The sequence below is a fragment of the Phaenicophaeus curvirostris genome, chromosome 6, assembly GCF_032191515.1.
Source record: "Phaenicophaeus curvirostris isolate KB17595 chromosome 6, BPBGC_Pcur_1.0, whole genome shotgun sequence".
Lineage (NCBI taxonomy): Eukaryota > Metazoa > Chordata > Aves > Cuculiformes > Cuculidae > Phaenicophaeus > Phaenicophaeus curvirostris.
Window position 1 is genome coordinate 17,412,338 of NC_091397.1, and position 22,577 is coordinate 17,434,914.

General features: G+C 37.9%; 1 protein-coding gene across 1 annotated transcript in view; it reads left to right on the plus strand.

Annotated features, from left to right (window-relative positions):
- The window catches only part of ODAD2 (outer dynein arm docking complex subunit 2), an 80,943-nt gene extending 58,717 nt beyond the window's left edge, over positions 1-22,226 (plus strand). The window contains exon 19 of the mRNA XM_069859449.1: positions 22,011-22,226. Within this exon, the coding sequence (XP_069715550.1) occupies positions 22,011-22,124 (114 nt within the window). The 3' untranslated portion in view covers positions 22,125-22,226. The remainder of the gene's footprint in view (positions 1-22,010) is intronic.
- Positions 22,227-22,577: the final 351 nt, after the last annotated feature.

Consider the following 22,577-nt stretch of genomic DNA (forward strand, 5'->3'; position numbering starts at 1 on the left):
TAAGAATGAAAAGTAGGAGGGGAGAGACAAAGATATGGTTACAGAACATGTTCTAACCTGTCACAGTGAGGCAAGGCTCAGCTTGAGTACTTCACTTAGTATGAGTGGATGTGTGTTCAAATATAGACATTTTCTTAACCTTGATTGGAAAATGTTGGTGTGTACCCGCCCACAATGCTTTGTCCGTGAAGCTGGTTTTAGCTAATAACAGTACCACTATGCTTGAGCCCCCACCCTACTCTCCAGATGTGGCTCCCTCTTCCCAAAGATCAAGTCAGTGCTCAAAGGAACGCATTTTTTGTTGGTAGAAGTTGTGAAAGCAAAAATGACAGATTCTCAACAGCTTTACAGAAAACAGTCTGCAGGATTGCTTTGAGTGTAGGCAGAATCATATGCAGCTGTGTGTCAACATAAAACAGAACTATTTTGAAGGTGATAATAGTTGATTTTCTTAATTTGTTAAATAAAAAGAGTTACAGGCACAGTCTCATCTTTTTTTTTTTTTTTTGGTGTTGGACCTCGTATACTGTACTACAGCTGAATTAGAAACTAGTGTCTGATGACTTACTAATGTTGCTTATCTTTCCTTTCAACCGACACAACCCATTTTCAGCACTTCTGTCATCTATTGTTTTCATTCACTTTATTATGCAAGTTTTAGGTTTTGTAAGTTGTAGCACACTGGATGTACTGTATAAAGCTGATTCTAATGTTATACTTCTATAATAATTCCATCTTGGTCTAGGTTAATCTTCATTTTTCAGTCCTAGTTAAAATATTTAGACTAATTAAAAACATTTATCTTCACTTGTAAATAAATAGTCATGTACAGAAAAATATCATAGGTGGGTAATCTTTTATTATTGATGATAGTCTAGAATTACTGTAATATGTTAAAGGAGAGAAAAGAGGAGTGGTGAAAATCACAGGGGCCGGTGACTTAGCACTTACTAAATCACATCAAGAGTACTTTGTTCAGTTTGGACTCCAAGTCCAGTACAGGGCCTTGAAGACAGTTGGGGACTGAAGCAGGTGAATTGTGAGGGAACTGAGCTTGTCTAGCTTCAAGAAAGAAGGCCTTTGGGCAGCACTGCCTAATAGCAGCCTGTCGGCGTCTAAGAGAAATCTGCCAAGGCAACAAAGGCAGGGTCTTTACTGAAGTGCATGGTAGGAGGACAGCAGACAACGGTCATAAATTGAATCTGAAGGGTCCCATCTAGATATAAGAAAATAAAATTCTACCATGAGGGTGATGAAGCACTGGAGCAGATACTCAGAGAGGCTGTGGAATCTCCATCCAAGGGAATTTAGAGACCTGACTTAACAAAGCCATCATCAATCTGGTCTGAGTCCAGTATTGACCTTGCTTTGACCAGGAGGTTGGACTAGAAAACCTGCTGAGATACCTTCCCAATCCAAATGATTCTGTGGTTCAGATAACCTGATTTATATCAGACGGATAATAACGAGGATAAATAAGAAGTATGGAAAATAATGACTGATCTTTGCAAACCACTTCTTTATCTTTTGATAATTAAGGAATAGTCTCCATTTTTTTTCACTTTATTGAGCTATACCCAGGGTATACTCAATTAGGGAAATCTGCCATAGTTGTGATAATGGGCTTTCCCATTCAGTATCCAGAAACAGTCACCCTGTCTAACGTGGCAGACTCCTTCATGACTGTACTTGGTCAGATGGATATATATAAAAAAAAAATATACTGTTAGATGAACAGTTTTAATTACTCCGTTGTTTAGATACTTAGGGAGATGTGTTAGGATAAAGTGTCTGAATACCACTCTGTATCATTCAGAAATAAAACATTCATTCTGTGAACGAAAATTCACTTGAGTTTTAGGTCAGGCCTACAAATGTATGTGACTAAAAGATTCAGTGCTATCCCACATATCTTGAAGTATTTCAGAATTTCATGAGGCTTGACTAAACCTCCTCTGTAATTCTCAAGATCTCAGGTTTTGGGGGGGAAATCAGTCTGACTGCAAAAGAAACTAGTGCTGTAATGAATCTACAATGCAACCTAGCCTGATCAGGAGGTTAAAGAGTGTTAAGATAAAAACACCTTTGACTGCATATTGCCATGTAGGACCTACCATAATTCTTCATACCTGCTAAGTATCACAATATGCAAAAGCCTTGGAAAGGATTTTTGGAAGGGTGAAAGATTTTTTTGAAATGATTCAGAATATCAGTGGAGTCACTTCTAACCTTAAAAAGCTGCACTGTTGATTTGTGCCATAAGCTGTTCAGTTTCGTAGACTAGAACCTCTTCAGAGCCAGGAGGTGATTGTGAATGTGGCTGAGAAAAGAAACATTAATTCCTCTCTGCCCATTTTTCTTACTGGCTGTAAAAAAATGAAATATCCTTGGAAGATAATAATTTGCTTGAAAGAGTAGTTCTTGCTAGTCCTTTAAAACCAAAAAAATTGAGATCTGGTGGAGTGTGTTTTCAGGTAGACTAAATCAACTAATTATATGGTTGATTACATCTTTACCAAAGACTGTCAGCCAATGCACAGTCGAATGTACTGAATAGGTGAAATCTTTAAGAAGAGTTCTGCCCAGCTTTTCAAGAAAACTGTCTTTTGTTCAATGTCCTACTGAAGTCAGTGTGTATACTGTAGAATCTGAAGTCCTGGGGTCACCCAGCAAATGTATAACAATGGGGAGTAACAATTTACCATTGTAAAAAGCCTTGAAAACAAGTTTGATGCTTTTAAAATCAGAAGATATAAATTATTGCAAGAAATCCATCCAGCTGAAGAAATTCTTTAAACACATCCCATAATTAGTGCTAAGAGCTACAAATAAATAGGTAAGCTACATGCACATATTTAACTTTTCTGTGTGATTGTTTTCAGTTATATTCAAGTAACCATTCATGGAAGTGCCTAATTACAGATGCTGCAGACATTTAATCTGGAGAATGTGAAAGTAAATATATCTAAACCCCCAAAAACATTATTAATAAATAATATTCTGTATTTTAAATATCCAGATATTTTGAAATAGCATCTTGTGGAAACTTTGTTCTAACATAAGTAGAAATGGAGCTGTCATTAAAGCTTTATTCCTTTAAATCTTTAAGAAATCCTTAACATAAAGGCAAATAAGTAAAATGGGCAAGTCTAAACATTAGGACTCTGGAGCAGTTTCCAGATCTTATGTACAGGTGCAGAGCCTGGCCACATGCTGATGACACATTAAGACTAAAGCTGGATGCATATGTTCTGGTCTGTGCCCAAAAAAAAAAAAATGTAGTTGCAGAACCGGGACCACAATATATATGAACAATTGGGAATCAGAATATCAGGGCATTTTGCAAAATGCATTTGTCTTTCAACTAGAATGTAGCCAGAGAGAATTCAATACTAGTGTACATATTGAAGTTAACAGGGCTCAGAGATCCATGTTTAATTAAATGTGAGAAATCTAGACCTTTGTCATCTGATCTCCCTAGACCATAAGGTGATGAAAGTTCAGTGAGCAGTCATCAGAACTAGCTCTCTTGAGCTTTGGCAGCATGGACCTCAGTGTCAGGTGATTTGCCTTATTCTAGTACTGTGACTGCAGTATAGTCATATCCTTGTTTTAATAAAGTGTGTAATTTGATTTTGCCCCAGTTTTTCAGGGAATGGAATTCTCCCACCCACAACAGAACAATACCTGTGGTCATCTAGAGTTTCTAACCCTAAATAAAGCCTAGTTTTAATTAGGGCAATTTTCCTGCTGTGACAGTTCCAATCACTTTCTAATGCTTATATCTTGTGTTATACCTGAATGGCAAAACAGCAAAAGTGAAGCAACAAACAGGCCTTTTTGGAGAATATACTAGACCAGTGAGACATAGTGGTTCCTATGTGAAGATGCCCATATAATAAATGAAATGTGGTGGGCGGTCTGAGAAAATATGTTCTGTTGGACCTATGATAGTTTCTCTAGAGTGCTTTTGTTCTGTGTTGCAAGAGCTGAACAGATCATGAAGCAGATGGTTGACATATTGACATATGTCGTTGACACCATGACAGCTCAGGGCACAGCTGGCCTATCCACCAGCACTTATGAGCTTGACTTCTATGCTGAAATTGTAGGGCTTACCACAAAGAGTCAGTTACTGGAGTTTCAGAAAGGCTAAAGAGGCATTTCCAGATCGCAAGGAAAGAGAGAGGAGGAGATTTAGTTGCTCTAATGCGAGAGTCAGTACAGTGCTGAATGTTGCTTGGTCTGTTCAGTTGGTCTGCCTGGCACAGGTGAGATGGCAGTTGCAGCACTCTGTCTGGGCTATTGGGTATCTTTGCACCATGCTTCTCGGAGATGGCAGGATATCTGTGTATTTTCATTCTTCTAGCCTCTCCAGTAAACAGCTGCCTGAGAGCATACTTTTTATTTCTGTAGGGATTGTTACGTGCACCTTTTTCCAGGACCAATCATATTTTTACTTCTGAAAAATTTGTTTGGGTTCCTTTGATATTTTTTCATCCTTTTACCAGGTAGCTAGTGTTTCAGTAATCATGATCAGTTGAATTAATGTCACAGCTACTGTAGTTCCGACTAGGTTATGCAGTACACGCGTCATCCCAGGTGTTCTGCTGCACATGTTCAGGTGCTGTGTTTGCATGCACAGAAGGTCTGATGCTTCAGGGAAACATTTACTCTGCATGAATGACACAGGTGTGGAGTGCTTAAACAGTTGGTCAGAGACTTTCTCAGAGCATCAGACTTTCTGACCATTCACTACGCAATGTGTATATACACATTTCTGTCCAAGAAACCAGGAATAAAATTACATAGGGAAAATAATTTCAGCCAGATTCTCATATTTCACATTTTGCCACTACTGTGAACAGTTAATCACAAAACAAATATATACACACAGTTGTGAAAGAAAACAGCATTCAAAGTTTTCACCTATTCATGACTGCACCCAAAACACATTCAGTTTTCTCAAGCAAGGCTATGTGACAAAAAGGTTCAAAAATACTTGTGTATGTCAGCCGCCATGTGAAATTCTGAGTAGACAAATAGAGTGATTTTGGAGGAAGTTTAGAAATACAGTTTATGAAGTTTTTCTTTTATGCTTCATTCCACACTCAAAGTTCTTATAACTGAGAACAGAACAATGGTTATGACCTGTGACAGATGAATCAATGCTTTCTTTCTACCAGACACTAGAAAAATATTTCTTCTTTCTGGAGTTAAAATTCATGGTTGTGCTGGAAAAAAGATTTATATTTTCAAAGACCCGGTAATGACGTGGGACATCAGAAATCAGGAGAAATTTTTAGACATCAGACTAAGGAACAGGCATCAACCTGAATTCAAGACTAGAGATAGCTGTACAAACAAGAGACATTACTTCAATTTGTTTCTGTTTGGAATAGAGTATATCTTTTAGAAAAACACTGACTCTTTACTTAAAAAATTCCAGTGATGGAAAATCCACTAGAGCCATCATAGTTTATTCCAGTAGTTAAATACCTTACCCATAAAAGCATTTACACCTTATTTGTAGCCTAAGGTTTGTCTAGCTTTAACTTATGCAAGTGCAAATATGATACTATTGTTTGATAAACTTAGAAGCCTGACAAAACTTCTGTTCTCAGATGCATTCTGACTGAGTAAGATCAAATTACTGGTCATATCCTCCTCTTTTTAATTAGGTAAGCAAGTGTAATCTCTGATGGATTCTCTATCTTTTTAATTCTTTAATTATATTTGTGTGTCAGTTCTGAATGTTTCGGTTTTTAACTTTCCTTTTGGACTGAATTTCAATATACTTCAGAACAAAATTAACTTTTCCAGTAATATCTGTATGAATACTTGAAACAGGTTACATAACTTTCCTGTTTCTATTTAAGCTCTGTTTGAACATCAGAGATTTTAATTTTTCTGTTTGGCCACAATATTGCCCTCAAAGTTCATATTCAGCCGATTTTCTACTTCAATTTCAATGTGTTTTTGGAAACTATTCTCCAGGTTAAACCTTTGCATGCTATAATGTTGGCCTCCATGCACAGGAGTAAAAATTAGGTAATATTATTTATGTGAATCGCCAGTAAATTTAGACCTTGTCATATAAGTTGATTTTCTTTTTCCAGGAGATTAAATCACATTTGAATTGTTGTCAATACACTTAATAAATGTTACGTGAGTTAGCTCTAATTTTTGTAAGAATAATTAACAATTTAAAAGCAACCACAAAATGTATTCAAGCATTTTATCATTTTGGAAAGGAAAATTTTAGGAGACCAATACACTAACTCTTCTTGTAATGCCATTGAAACGAAATATTTTCTTTCCACAATGGAAATCTCCAGGTCTGGCAGAGATAGGATTCATTAGAAAACTGAAGGAATTCACTGACTGAGAAAGTGGCAAATACTTTTGAATTATGTAGACACAACTATATTAAGGTCTATGAAAAGTATACCAGTGGCTTTTATTGTAAATTATGAAGCTAAAAAATGCCTGTTGTGCTTGCCAGTGAAATTCTGTGTTTGTAAGTACATAAATATGTTAAAACATTTAGGGAAATCTTTCTAGTGAGGTAATTTCCAGTATCTCATGTGAGGGTCTTCTTATGCTTTGACTTAAATTTTGTGCATGAGTTGCAAGCTAATTAAATAACAAATAGTAAAGGTATTTTTTTTTTTTTACTTATTTTTTTTTTTCTATTTGTTGTAATGATGCTTAAAGCCATTGATTCTAGATGAAGAGCTCACTTTGCTGGGCAGCAATGTATACCTGCATAAGAAAAAGTCAACCCCAGAAAACTTTCAGTTTAAATGTAGCACACAACAAGATGGTGGTGAACCACCCAATAAGAATGGAGTGGTAGAAAAATAAAATATTTGTATTGATCATATTTGGTAGTTCAAACAAACCAAGATACAATTACTGCTAATTCATAGCTGCAACTCCATTATCGTAAGTAAAACGTAAATACCAAATACTGACAGTAAGCTTTTTGTGAAAAGTGGGTAAACAAGACCACTGAATAGTAGCCAATCACCCAGACTTGAAGGCATTTATACCGCATAGGAGCCATAGCTGGTGCTGTTGGCATTTTTTTGCATGTGTGTGTTGGTGCTGAAGCCTACGTGATGCTGGAGTAAATTAGCCTCTGTTGTGCTCTGCGTTGTTTTGAGATGCTTTTATTATCCAAACTTTTATTTAAAGATATTATTGATGTGCTACACTATGAACAAGTCCATTTTCTCCCTTTCTTATTCCATTGTATATACAGAACTAATTATTTTTGGGCTAGAGGAACTTACTGATTGTAGTACATATCTGAAATGCAGATGATCAGACTTTCCATTCATGGTCTTACATTTTTTAATATTTAAAGTGTCTGTCCAATGTACCGGTGCCTAGAAATAATATTTAGCCTTACTCTGTGGTCTGCTTTATTGAATTATTAAGGACTTGGGCATGCTGGTCAGCAACCAGCTGAACATGAGCTAGCAGTATGCCCAGGTGGCCATGAAGGCCAACAGCATCGTGACTTGTATCAGAAGTGGTCTGGCCAGCAGGACTAGGGAAGTGATTGTCCCCCTGTACTCAGCAATGGTGAGGCTGTATCTTGAATCCTGTGTTCGGTTTTGGGCCCCTCAGTACAAGGATCATAGAATCATAGAATCATAGAATCATAGAATCATTAGGGTTGGAAGGGACCTTAATGATCATATAGTTCCACCCCCCCTGCCATGGGCAGGGACACCTCCCACCAGATCAGGCTGCCCAAAGCCCCATCCAGCCTGGCCTTGAACACCTCCAGGGATGGGGCAGCCACAACTTCCCTTGGCAACCTGTGCCACTGTCTCACCACTCTCATGGTGAAGAAATTCTTCCTTATGTCAAGCCTAAATCTGCCCCTCTCCAATTTCATTTCATTCCCCCTCATCCTATCACCACAAGCCTTTATGAGTAGTCCCTCTCCAGTCTTCTTGTAGGCCCCTTTCAGGTACTGGAAGGTCGCTATAAGAACTCCTCAGAGCCTTCTCTTCTCCAGGCTGAACAAGCTCAACTCTCTCAGCCTGTCCTCGTATGGAAGGTGCTCCAGCCCTCTGATCACCCTTGTAGCCCTCCTCTGGACCCGTTCCAACAGTTCCATGGCCTTCTTATGTTGAGGATTCCAGAACTGGACACAATACTCCAGATGAGGTCTCACAAGAGAGGAACAGAGGAGCAGAATCACATCCCTTGACCTGCTGGCCATGCTTCTTTTGATGCAGCCAAGGATACGGTTGGTCTTCTGGGCTGCAAGCGCACATTGCCGGCTCATGTCGAGCTTCTCATCAAACAGCAACCCTAACTCCTTCTCTGCAGAACTGCTCTCAATCACTTCATCCCCCATCGTGTATGGAAAACAGAGATTGCCCCAACCTAAGTGTAGGACCTTGCACTTGGCATTGTTGAACCTCGTGAGGTTCTCACAGGCCCACTTCTCCAGCCTGTCCAGGTCTCTCTGGATGACATCCTGTCTTTCCAGTGTGGCAACTATATCACTCAGCTTGGTGTCATCTGCAAACTTCCTGATGGTGCATTTGATCTAGCTGTCAATATCATTGATGAAGATATTAAACAGCACTGGTCCCAGTACGGACCCCAGAGGGGCACCACTTGTCACAGGTCTCCATCTGGACTTTGTGTCATTGACGAGTACTCTTTGAATACGACCATCCAACTAGTTTTTTTATCCACCATACCGTCCACCCATCAAATCCACATCCCTCCAATTTAGAGAGAAGGATGTTGTCAAGGACAGTGTCAAAGGCTTTACAGAAATCTAGACAGATTGCATCCGTCAGTTTACCTGTGTCCACTGCTGCGGTTACCCCATCATAGAAAGCCGCTAAGTTGGTCATACAGGATTTGCCCTTGGTGAAGCCGTGCTGGCTGCCATTAATCAACTCCATGTCCTCCATGTGCTTTAGCACAGCTTCTAGGAGGATCTGTTCCATGATCTTCCCAGGCACAGAGGTGAGGCTGACAGGTCAGTAGGTCCCAGGGTCGTCTTTTCTACCCTTTTTAAAAATGGGAACATTATCCTTCTTCCAGTCACCAGGGACTTCTCCTGATTGCCATGACTTTTCAAATATCATGGAGAGTGGCTTGGCAACCACATCAGCCAATTCCCTTAGGACTCTGGGATGCATCTTATCAGGTCCCATAGACTTATATATGCTCAGGTTCCTCAGGAGGTGATTCACTAGCAACTGGCACTTACTCTTTTAGGACAATTTGGCTGTAGGGTTGTTTCTTCATTGCGGGGTCCTTTGGTGAGACCATTGAATACAGAATGTAGAGTTTTACATTGTTAAGCAAAGTTTAAGATAAAATCTTTATAAATTCATAAATATTTCATGTATGTACATAATAATATTATTATTGGGGCACTGTAGTATGTGTTTGCATATTTATATTTTTATTTTAAGCTGAGAAGTACTCACTTTTTAACTGTCACGGTTGGCTCTATTCAGGCTCCACAGTTCATGCTGGAGATACAGCATGTTTGGCACATACTTCAAGCTGATGCCTGTTGCTTGTTATGAATTAGTTTTTACAGTTCTTGGACATGAAGAAAGAGGGCACTAGATGGCAAAATTTCTGCAGTTCTGTTAGCAACAGAAAGGATGTCCAGTCCCTTTACCCACAAATGTATTGATCACATCACACATTAAAATTTCAGGTATGAGAGAGATATTCCATAAAATAAGGGAAATACTGGCATGTTTTATTTCATTTCAGAAGAGTTAATGAAAATTGACAAGGTTATGCCACTGCAATTTCTGTTGTGTTAGCAACTGCCAGGTATGCACATATCCTTGCAGTTTCAACCCCAAAAGGCAGAAATCAGTAAGGCTTTACTTTCTTAATAGGCAAAATTTCGCCATTCATAAAGCAGGGGTGCTTACATGTAAAACATTTTGCTTTTGCACCATTGCCAAAGATAATGAATTTCAGCTTCAGTGTATGTTAAGGTTCAGACTTTACATGATTTTTCAAAATTTCACGTTACTGACGTTTATGATAGGTAACAAGTGTTCAGTTAAAATCTGGCTGATCCCAGATGGGAAAAAACAGCAGCCTAGGGGAGATCAGCTTATCTTTGCCCAAAGTCTGTGCTTCAAGAGATCTCTAATTTAGTAACGTTTGGATAGCAAACCTAGAGGCTGGCATAAAGCTCCTCTTGGCACATTTGAAACACCTTTTACTCTTATAAAAAGACGCTTGTCCCACTAAGCTGTAGGTTTGTTGGAGCTGTTTAGCAGTAGCTGTGCCCTGCAGCTCTTTTAGTGATAAATGAGCCACTTCAAATAAGTGCAATTGCAGCCAACTGTGCAGAAGGAATCATTAAAAAAAAATTTAAATAGACATTTTTGAAGCTTAAAAATGCGCAAACAAGTATGTTAAACCAAAATATATGCTGCTCCTTTTAATGGAAAAGATTGCTACTGGCTAAGTCTGCCAGCTTCAATAGGTGTGCCAAAAAGCCAAGGAATCTGGCAGAGTCCATAGACAGCAGTTCCATCTTTCATCTATATTTCTTTTCTGCATTTATCTTGCTTTAGAAAATGCAGAGAATGTCTTTTCCTTCCGACTTGGCACTATTTCCAAACCACAGAAATACACTGAATAGCTTCTTGCAATTGTTTAGCTCCCTGCATGAGTTTTATCCTTGACACTCTGTGAAATGTTTCTTTCTTTCTAATTTGGCAATAATAAGAAAGATTAAAATACTAAAATATTTCTATGTTTATAGAATAATGTCTTAGACAAATTGTCAGATATTAAAATTTGTTTCATTGATTGAGAGATGCTGGGCCTAATGCACAAGGGCAGAATGCCAGGTAATTATTTTGGCATTCAGCTGATCAAAAATAGTTTCCTTGTATGTAAAGAGCTATTCAAAGAAGATGAATACAAAGAACAATATACGTATATTTATACACATATAAATGTATACATATGTGTAAATAGAGGCTGAATTGGCACTCGGGAGTCTTTAATGTACAGAATTATGCATTCATTGTTGTCATCTATGAAAACTTTGTTCTTTTTTTATAGAATCAATCATTCAGTTCAAACTGGCTTCAAGCCCAAATCATTGTAATCAAAGAGCACTCTGCCGTATCTTTAAGTAATACAGCACATCTTATTGCTCTCACTTTCAAGGGAAAGATGCTGAGGAGAAGTCCATTTTGCAATATGTAGATTATGGAATAGACTTTAGTAATAATATTCCTGGTCAGTGCTTGGTACTTTGGCATAAGGTCTAAAGGGATCATGAGGCTGATAAGAATTCTGTCCTGACTTGAGTGAGGGCAGGGTCAGGTTATGAATTGCAATTGAAAATCTCCAGGAGGTATTTGGAATGCCTAAAACCAGAACTGCCCTCTGGAGGTCCTGTCTTGCACCAGTTCTTGCTTACTGTCTTACCTTGACCACAGATATGTGGGATGAATCTGGGTCTATTTGCTGTTTATCTCTGTACATTGTATTGTGCAATATGCACAAATCTTAAGTCATTAGACTGGATTAGCTTCTTACAGTCAATCAGTCAGGTATTACTGCTTGCTTGCAGGCTACACAGTGTCTTTGAAAATCTCTAATCTCACAGAGCTTCCAAAATCCAGCAGCTACTCAAGCAGTTCGTGGCCAGAGTGAGTCCTTCAGTGGTTTTAGGGACATGCTTTTTTTCTTTTTTTGGAAAGTATCTGTGTAACTCTACTCTAGACAACTATATGCAAATAACAAATACTTTGGTTAAACATGATCTGAATTGAGGGCTAATTCAAGCCCTCCCCTATGTTTTTAATAACCAAAAAAGCCGAAGCATTTACCTGTCACAGTGTGTGCATGGTAATGTTTTTCCACAGCACAAACTTTAGGAAAGCCTACAAATTTCCAGCACAAGTGAATATATTTTATGGTCACTATATCACACTCTGTGTAAACCAATGCCCAAGTGACTCAGAAATTAGGGTTGGTTACGGGAAGTTGACTCTTCAGTATACAATAATTTGTGCCTTATGTTTTTCTCTAATGACAAAAAAGAAGCGGTTTGACAATTTTGAAAAGTAACTTCTACTCTGTGTTCATTGTATGTTTAATTCTCTGGTATTATATATTTAAATCTACCGATATGACTGAATGTGCGGACTATACATAGACCTATGCCCACAAACAGCAGCAGCTCATTTCTTCCTTCATCATATTCAGAGTTTCATATTTGTATGAATAAAGTTAAGCTGTGTTCTTACCATTTATTCTTTTGTTTATATTCTCATTGAACATTTTTTAAGTACATTTAGTGGTCTAAAACCAGACTATAAGTTGAACCATACCACTCATCTTCCAGTTCATGTAAATATATGCAGTGTTGTCACCCACACATCTAAAAATATGAGATTATAGATCAGTCTTCTTGCATGTCACAAAAACCCCAGCTTTAAAAAACCCTGGCTCATTATTTGAAATAAGTGCTATTGTATGGGTCTGCAGCAAGAACATTCTGCTTATATCTCCAGACTTTGATATGTAAGATCTACTAGCAAAAGCAGTCTGGTGGTTTTGATTATAACAATCATGTATAGGCAGAGAGATCAAAATCAATACTTGGAATTGAATACAGAAGAGAGTTTGAAGTGAGTTCACCCATACCAGTAGATCTAACATGCTTTAAAAATACTAGCCAGATTTTGTACCCTATTCTCTGGATAAGATACAACTTGAGCTAAACATTGCAAAATTTGTCACTAGCCTGGAAACTGAGGTGCCTCTTTGCTGCAGTTCAGGGTTGTTTTCAAAGACAGACTAGCTATAGTGCACTTCGGGAATACCAGATGACCTAGAGAAAAAAAAAAGGCATCTTGATTTCATGGTATTGCTGGAAAGTCAGGCAGAACCTTTCAGTGTGTGAGGTTAATGGACAGATTAAAGCTATTTTCCCTCTGACTTGCTGCTGACAGTTTATTTACAAGTGCTCCTTCTTAACTTTCCTGTAATCTTCAAATGACTGCTAGAGATAGACAGACATGCAAAATGACAGTATTCATAATGACAGTAATGTTAACAAATTTGGAAAACAAAAACTGATTTAGAAATTCTTTCTCTATTTCCCATATTACCTCCTCAGTAATGTTTGGGAAGGAAAGGCAAGGTAAAAGCTATGCTTATGTAAAATGAAATAGAAAGCAAAGTGTGAAAAAGCTGGTAAGTGTGAAAAATCTGGTAAGTGTGGAAAAGGAGCAGGAAATAAAAAGAAGAAAGATCAGTCAGGGTGAAAGCAATATAAAGGAAGGACAGTCCTAAGCATGTTGCTGAGTCCAACTAAATTATGAAAGGAGAGGAACGTCTATGACACAAGTTTAGTCTTTTAAATGTCCATTACATGCAGTAATTAAACAGGATCCTGGTTTAATCTTAATGAAATGAATCTCCAGTGAATTGAAAAAAAGTTTTTTTTAAAACGTCACTCTGTTGAGATTATGAAGAAGTTCTTTATTCTCTCCATCCCACCAAAAGCCTTTTATATGTTAATCTTCTCTTGAAAACTACAATGAAATAAAAATAAAACAGAAAGTGGTTCAAATAAAAGTATGCTCTAAGACCCTGGGCTTCATCACTTCTGGATTATCAGATCTGCCTGTTGCTTTTTGTGGGATTAATTTCATATCCCATAAGACTCTTAGTACATTGGAATGTTGAGGACAATTGAATTCTTTCTTAATATTGCACCAAACTTCTTTCAGCTGAACGTAGATTCAGACTATCTGTCTTTAAGGACTCCAATTGGTTACATACAATCGTACCTTTTAAACAAAGATTAGAAATAATTTTTTTTACTAGCTTTATTTAGCTACATTATGTTTGCATGGCATGTTTCTATTTAGTTAGGCATATATCTGAAATTGTTGGAAATATCCCTCTGAAGTCCTATAAGTAAAAACTTGAGATAGGAAAAACTTGAAACTCAGCGTATTTTAAATTTAAAATGACCTGCAAGTTTACATTTCTAAAACTATTTTTTACATTTTGCCATTTAGCATTTTCTTCACTTTCTCTGTCTCTGATATTTAGAGTTCTCTGCCCATTTATTGTGTTTTTTCACAGAAGGGGGTCGGTCATCCTTCTCTAAATAACTATGTAAGAAATAGTCAATTAATGCAGATGAGGTGTAGAGAGCGCTGTAGGGTTTATTCATATTTTATATATATATATAAAAACTTGGAAGTATGTATGTGTATTTAAAGTGTGTACTGTATTATAATTCTTGCTAGGCATTTGGGTTGTGTGTATTTCTCCAAAGCAATGCAATGCCATGTTGAACCTTAGTAGAGAGTATGAGAATTATATTCTTATTTTGTATTTTATTAGTGTGAACTAAAGCAGATTTGTTTCAAGAGTGCTGTGCCCATTATAGTAGGCAAAATTCAGATATGTTTGAGAAATGTGTTCCTTGTCCCAGATACCTTTTGGTTTAGCTGTAATACAGGAGGTGACTAAACAAAATAATAGAAAGAAAGGGACAGATGGCAGAGAAGAAAACCAAACATAAAAAACATAAAAAGTAAAACATAAAAAACCCCAAACATGAAAAATGCATAAAAAATCAAGATTCTATACTTCAAATCCATCATTACATAAAATCAGTTAAAGTTCACTGAAGCTGCATATTCTAAAGAAAGAGTAAACATCTCACAGTAGACTACCAGTAATAAGATGGTCAGAATACTTCATTGAATCTATCAAGCCCTATTCTTCTTTCTCCTTTGTCCCAGCATTTTGTGAGATTCAGTTTACCAACAGCTGTTTTGTTACAGGCAGTCACCTAGGAGAAAGTAACAACTTGCAGAGGACAAGTCATTTGTTGTAAATCCTGAGATAGGTGACACAGTTTAATATCTGGGAGTGCACTTGCAGACAAGTTTGTTCTCATCCTAACATGACTGCACCTGTTTGCAGAGAGTGCACAGGTTTGCCTGCCCCTGGTGCACTTTCACTGGTTTTCTGAGGGAGGAAAGAAAGCTGAGAAAGAAGAAACAGCTGCTGGCCAGCCTGCTGACTGTCACCATGTTCATGTGTACCTTAGTCCAAACTGCATCTTCCGGACCTTCTCATGCCCCAGACGTACTTGAAGCCAGGTGCAATCTTGCTAGAATTTGTCACACCTTGGCCAGAGAGCTTCAGTTTCTACCTTCTCACATTTCAAGTGACTGAACTAGGCTACACCTAGGCTCTGACTTTAGTCCCAGAGAGGAGAGAACTTACATGAGGGGGAATCAGCACAGTAGGTGTCTGGCCTGCCCATCTTTTGCCTTTACTGGAATTTCTTGGTACTGGATTTTTTGTATCTGCTATCTCAGAGTGTTCCCTGGCGCACAGGAGTTTACGTCTGAAATCTGTTCTCTCTGTGCCGCCTGAGAAAAACAAAATTAACACAAAATTCTGCAAAACTTAGACAAGCATCTTCTTATGAGGCTGTGCATGGTACATGTTGTCTTGCATTTCACTCAGCTAAAAGAGAAAATCATTAAATTGGCCTGAATTTTAGTTTAGAAATAGTGACTTAGCTTAACCTTCATTATGCTTTGATTATGACGTGTGTTTTATTATTTATAATCCAATTTTATGAGAAGTATTTTCATAGGAATACGTGTAACATAACACTCAAAGTAGGTGCTTTAATATTTTCCAGTGTGGAATATGGTGTTGAAAGTTAGCAAAATGCTGCCTGGATCGAGACTGATACTTTCTTGGATAAGTTTCTACCATATGCTTTTATTTAAAGTATTTTTTTTCTTTTAGGTTAGATTTATAAAAAGCATGTGAGAATTGTCGTTTTTGGAAAAGAAGTGTTACGCAATTAGAAAATCACAGTGCTAGAAATTTAGCATCCTTTAGGAAATGTTACATGTAAAAAAAGTCAGATACTAAATCTAAATTTAAAAAAAAATGGCAAGTCCTGCCACCAACTGGAAATGCTATGTCAGTCTACAAGATGTCATCACCAGCACAGCAGATAGAAGCTGCAGTTGTACTGAAGTAAAGGTCTTTAGTTCCAGGAATGTTAAGTTCTATGTGAACTCTGACTAGCTTCCCAGTATAGATATGAATCTTGTTGAAGGAGTTTGTCCATATTTCCTTCACAGTAGAAAAAAATCAAATAAAATTTCTTTTTCAGCGCAAGCAACATAAAGAAGCCACAAAAAGGGCATTAGATATTACTTTATAGTTATTCTTTATGCATCGTTTGCATTCGTGTTTGCAGGACTCCAGAGTATTGAATAGGCTGATCTTTTATCTTCATATGAATAAGGCAATCTCTTTCCAGCAGTATTATTCTACACTTTCCACTGTTTTGGAAAACTTGTTGTACAAACATCACATGACCAATCCCTTATTCAAAGATTAAGTTATGCAAAACTGTATTCTTTCTTAAAACACTGCTTCCTGTGTTTCCTGCTTCCCACCTGTGAGCCTTGAAGCTGCAATGACTATGATCGAAGGAAACTGAGTACTTACAAGTTATTGTACCCATATATGGAGCATCACTAATACCTCAGATTTTGTCAGATGCAGGATTTATTGTTGCAAAACTTGTCTATGCCTTTTCTGCTTTAAAATTGTAGAATCATGGAATGGTTTGTGTTGGAAGGGACCTTAAAGATCATCCAGTTCCACCCCTTCGCCACTAGACCGGGCGGCTCAAGGTCCCATCCAGCCTGGCCTTGAACAATCCCAGGGAGGGGACATCCACAACTTCCCTGGGCAACCTGTGCCAGTGCCTTGCCACCCTCATAATGAAGAATTTCTTCCTAATGTCTAATCTAAATCTTCCCCCTTCCAATTTAAAGCCATTCCTCCTTGTCCTATCATTACATAGTGTTGTAAAAAGTCCCTCCCCAGCTTTCTTGTTGGCCTCCTTCATGTACTGGGAAGCTTCTATAAGGTCTCCCCAGAGCCTTCTTATCCCCTTGAGCTACTTCTTCTGTAGAAGAGAAAAATTCCAGAAAGACATCTTCATAGAAAACAGAATTACTAGCCTATTTTTATTATTGTATTACTCATCCAAGGATCCATACCCAATTTGGAATGACACTTTCACAACTTTTTATATCGATGCTTACATTAAGTTGTTGGAAATAATTTTTTGACAGGTTATTTTGTGATTGTAAGGATAGTACTTTAAGGAAGCTGCACTATCAGACAGTGGAAGGTGGCATTGTTCCTGATGCATGAATACCGAAGGATACGTTATGGCTTACCTCCTTAACTCTTACTATGGCACTGAGGAACAAAAGATTTTCCCATTTTTTTTGCATTTTGGTATGCCAGAAAACATAAGACCCAATGATGATAGTCTGCAAAGCGTGTCTTGAGAGCAACAATTCCTCCTCCTGATCAGGGGCACTACAGACTGGTCAGCCTCATGTTGGTCTCTGGAGTAATTATAGAGGTAGTACTCCTGCAACATATTTCTGGGCACAGGAAGGAGAAAATTATTTGGAACTTTTAACATAGATTTACCAAAGGTAAACCTGATTGCCTTTTATGTACTTAAGTTTGTAGATGAGAGGAGATAAGTGAATGTCTTTTGCCTTGGCCTTAGCAAGCTTTTCAACACTGTTTCCCAAAGTGTCCTTCTATCCGAGTTAGGATGTATGATACTCTAGATATGTGAACAACTAAATGGATTAAATATGGTTGGATGATTCAGCTTAGAGGGTAGTAGTTAACAGGTTGTACTCTACCTGGGAACTGGTGACAAGGACAGTGACGAAGGGCTATCCCTGTTGGGACCTGTCCCATTTAACATGTTTGTCAGTGACCTGGAGGAGGCAGTGGACTGTGTAGTCGTAAAGTTTGAAATTATACAGAATCACCACTTAGGGCAGGGGACACAGTTTTGATACATTCAAGGGAAGGGCTGCCGTTCAGAGATACATAGGCAGAGTGGGAGTCAGCCAACAGGAACATTATGAAATTCAGCAAGGACTTTGCTTGCACTTGCAGTGATACAGGCAAGGGACTGAATGGCTGAGGAGCGGTTTTCCAGGAAAGGGCATAGAGATTTTGGTAGGGAGCAAGCAGAACATTAGCCAGCAGTGTGTTATGACAGCAAAGAAAACACAATATGGGGCTGCATGCACAGGAGCACAGCAAGGAGATTGAGAGAAGCGATTGTTCCCCTTAGTACTTACTAGACCCCATAAAGAACACTGCACCCAACTTCGGCCCTCCAATATGGTTAAGCTATGGATTAACAATAATAGGTTCAGCAGAGGACCACCAGGATGGTCAAGAGCTGGAGCACTTGCCCTGTGAGGAGAAACTAAGGAAACTGGGCTTTTTCAGCCTAGAGAAGAGAGAGCTTCAAGGAGGCTAAATGGCAGCCTTCCATCACCTATAAGGCATCAGTCATCAAAAACAGGGAGCTAGGCTTTTCACAGTGATGCATAGCAAAAGGATGAGAGACAACAGGCACGAACTGAAACAGGAGTCTCTGAGTGTGGGGAAAACCTTTCTCTCTGTGAGGAGAGTCAAACAGTACAATAGGATGCCCGAAGAGGCTGTGCCATCTCCATTGCTGGAGGTTTTCAAGATCAGGCTGGATAAATCTCTGAGCAGCTGGTCTACCTTTAGCTGACTCTGTCTTGAGTGTGACATTGGACTAGAGACCTTCTGAGATCGCTTTCATTCTGAATCACTCTGTGATTGTGCAGTCCTAATATGGTGTCCCAATTCTGTGATATTTTAAAGCTGGGATAGTAATAGCAAAATCTTCTTAATTGTTCTGAATATTTAAATGATTTGGCTGTGCATTGCTTTTGCTTTTGGAACCCAGAAATGCTACATGTGCTCTGTACGTTCTCCAAACAGCTTGTATTTGTGCTTATTTGCTGGTATGACATGCTAACTGTGCAAAAAATTTTGGACTCTTGCCTTAGAATATAGATACCTGCCAACAGAAAATGAAGGCTACATAGTGCTGCAAATGCTTTCTCTGTCTGTGGAAAGTGCCTCTTATGTGCCAGAAAGAAGCATTTATACCACATGCTTTTTTACTGCTTCTCACATCTGCTAACATTTACATGTGTCAGAAAACAATACCTGAATGGTAAAAAGGGAAGGGAGACAAGAAGTTCAGGGGCATTGCACCAAGAAAAAGAACATGTTATATTGCACTGGTGCATTGAAATAAAAAAAAGTTCTTGGATTTGTCAAATCTATCTGATATGTGGTTATGGTCTATGAACATGTTTCCATAGCTGAACTGGATGACCCAAATTGCCAGTAAGTTGAACTGAACCCATGAAAAGGTCAAGGAGCGGCAGTCAGAAAGTGAAAGAATTACAGCTTTCCTGGTACCTACAGAAAGAATAAAGTTTTATTTCATTTAAGACAAGATTTCTATAAAAAATATTCAAAGTTAGATTCTTAAATATGGGTTTATCTACTTATATTGAAATATTTTGCATTTTAAGTAATCTTCTCAGCTACCATTTCGTTAGCACAAAAGGAGTAGGTTGACTGACAAATGCTGCTTTATATCCTCAGTCCACGGAGGCAGCTACTGTATTAGGCTGCGTTTCCAAGAATATTTCTTTGAGGTTGTATTGTGAAAATCCAGAGACAGTGTAGTACAGGATTTTGTATGACGTGGCAGTTCTTATGGATGTTACCACTGTCAAGCGATTTAGAACAATGAAATAGAGAGGAACTGATCCTTGATCTCCTGAACTCGGAAGGAAAAAAGTCAGTATTTGCTACCTTTATAAAAATTGCTGTGTGCATTGGTTGCATTTGTACTACTAATTCTTTAGACATCTATTTGGGTACTTTTAACCAGTCTTGTGTACTAAGTAGGCTGTGTTTTGATACCAAACACTGATTTTTCAAAATACTCCTACAACAAGGGGTACATTCCCCCTTCCCTTCTTTCCACCTCACACGCGGCTCCCCCCCCCCCCCCCCCCACCTTGGTATTGCTTTAATATTGATCTCTGCATGGGAAGTAACAGAAAAATATCTATTTTCCTTATTTTTCTGAGCCTAGGAAGAAGTCCTAGTTAAAAGAAATAAATAACCTTGGATCAAGTCCTAGTGTAGTCATAATAAGAGCAAAGGTCTAGTTTTGCTTTCTGCTCTGTTACTATTAGATGCTGTATCTCCAATACATGAGTTTTCTGATGAACTTCTGCTATTTCGAACTGATAACAAGCTGAAATTATTATGAAAGCTTGAGTTCTGCACTCACACACTGAAAAAGCCTTTCACTAGGTCTGTGAAGATGTAGTGAATAATCATATAACCGATGATGTGCAGCTTCATCTTCCTGCCAGCTGAAGTCAGAGGTGAAACTTGCCCTGACTTCTCTGGTGGCTGCCCCTGGCCCAACATTTGAATGCAAATAGCATGTAAGAATATAACGTATAAGACCATAAACCTTTCTCATATCATTTATGCTCCTGTCATTTTAGCTGTCTCGTATCTCTTTAGGAGTGTTCACACTTCAAGAATTCTTGTCTAGCTATTTGTACACAGATATCTGGTTACATTAAGGGAAATTACAGGAAGAATTGCTATAAAAATTATCATTGATGCTTTATTTACATAATACTCTTTTTGACAACATTCAGGCCCATCATAGGCACCTTTGCAAGTTACATGTAGGGGTCAGAGGGTGAAAGGTGACTGGCAAGATGCTTGTTTTGTACATTTGGCTAACACAAATACTTCCTCAAGTATAAAACGCTTTGATCTTTATAAGCAAATGCCATATGTGTGCAGCTGTGGCCCATGCCTCACGATTGCAGGAAGGTTAGAAAAAGGTAGCATACGAATTTGATGTCTGCATTCAATTTATGGTTTTATATTTAGCAGTCCATGATTTTATGTAGTATTTTAGCTGCATGAAAAATATGCACCAGAGTTGAGTGATAACAGATTTCTCTGTGGTTTGACTCGACATTGTTTGGGTGAACACAGAATCCTAAGTATCACAGACTGAAAATACAGATTTTAATGAGAGCTGTCTGAGCTTCAAAATACCTGAATGCGCACTAAGCTTGGCAGATTTTCAGACATCTGAGGACTGCATGGAGCTGACTTAAGCTAAGCAAGAGTCTTCTGTTTTCCAGCATATATTGCATTTGCAGTTGCATCACTGACTCGTAGCACACTGAGGAATTGAGATCCAAATCCATTATTAATGGTTTACTGATATATAAAAAATGTTTTATCATGAAGGCCTGTCTTATGCCATGCTTGAGTTGAACAATACCTTACTCCAAGGGCATTTCCACTGAAAAAAATTGGATGACTTCCAGAGTAAAGGATCTAGTCCACATGACTAAAAAGCTGAATTGGCTCCAAAAGTTTGGCACCTTTTTTAAGCTTTTGTTTTTCACTTTTACATGCAAATGTTTACAACTGATATGCGCAGATCAAGGAATTTAATGTGAGTGGTTTTCTGTGACAATAATGAAACCTGCTGCAGTCAATGGGACTCAAGAGTACAACCACCTGGATCCAGTTTCACAATCAAAGCCAAAAAAAAGTATGCCTTTGTTTATTAAACATCTTGAACTTGTACAAATATACTGGTGTATCTCGGGGGGAACCATAATTCCAATTAAAGTATATGCAATTTCTGCTTACAAGAAAAAAGCCCATCATACTCAATAGACAGGCATGATACAGTAAACAAAATCAGACATGAAATTGTGGAATTACAGATACAAATATGATAAAATATAAAGTGTTGTGCTCTATGTGTATGCTAACAACTTCAGGTTTACAAAAGTATATATATGTATGCGTATATATAAATATCAGTGCTTTTAATATATTTTTAGTATTTTATTATGTATGTGAGTAAATGCATGCAATTGTTCTAGATACAATTTGAATATTATTTAAATAATAGCATACGTTTTTGTTTTTCTTATACTATTTCTCTTTTGCATTTTTACTAGCTCCTACTGGCTATGGTAGGCTCTACAGATGAAACTCTGCAGGAGGCAGCAGCTGGTTGCATAGCAAACATTCGCAGATTGGCTCTAGCGATAGAAAAAGCTAAGTATGGCTGATGCTTTAGCAGCTTTTCCCAAAATGCTTGTTTTACAATGCCGCTACATTTAAGTACGTGATTCCTCCTTTTAGCATCTGAATTTCATACCAGAGCTCATTATACGAGGATAATTTAGTAACAAAAATGTGGAAAATTATATTTGTTCTTACATTACTGCTTTGTCACATCTAGTTTTTGTGAAACATTTACATCTAGTTTTGTGTGTCCTTGAGCATCACATCTTTCAAAAGGCTATTGGTTAAGATGTCAAAACCTTTTTCTAGAATTAATGCACTTGCATTTGAAATTCATTGTAGATATAAATGAGTTTGCATATCTGTGACATTACAATAAGTTTTCCTTCACTATGTGTGTGCTTGTGCAGTGATTTATGAATGTCTTGAACAATTCCCTTCATGTTAAACTTGTCCAATCATCCTGTCATTATGTTTTTGCCTGTTTGATCACTGGC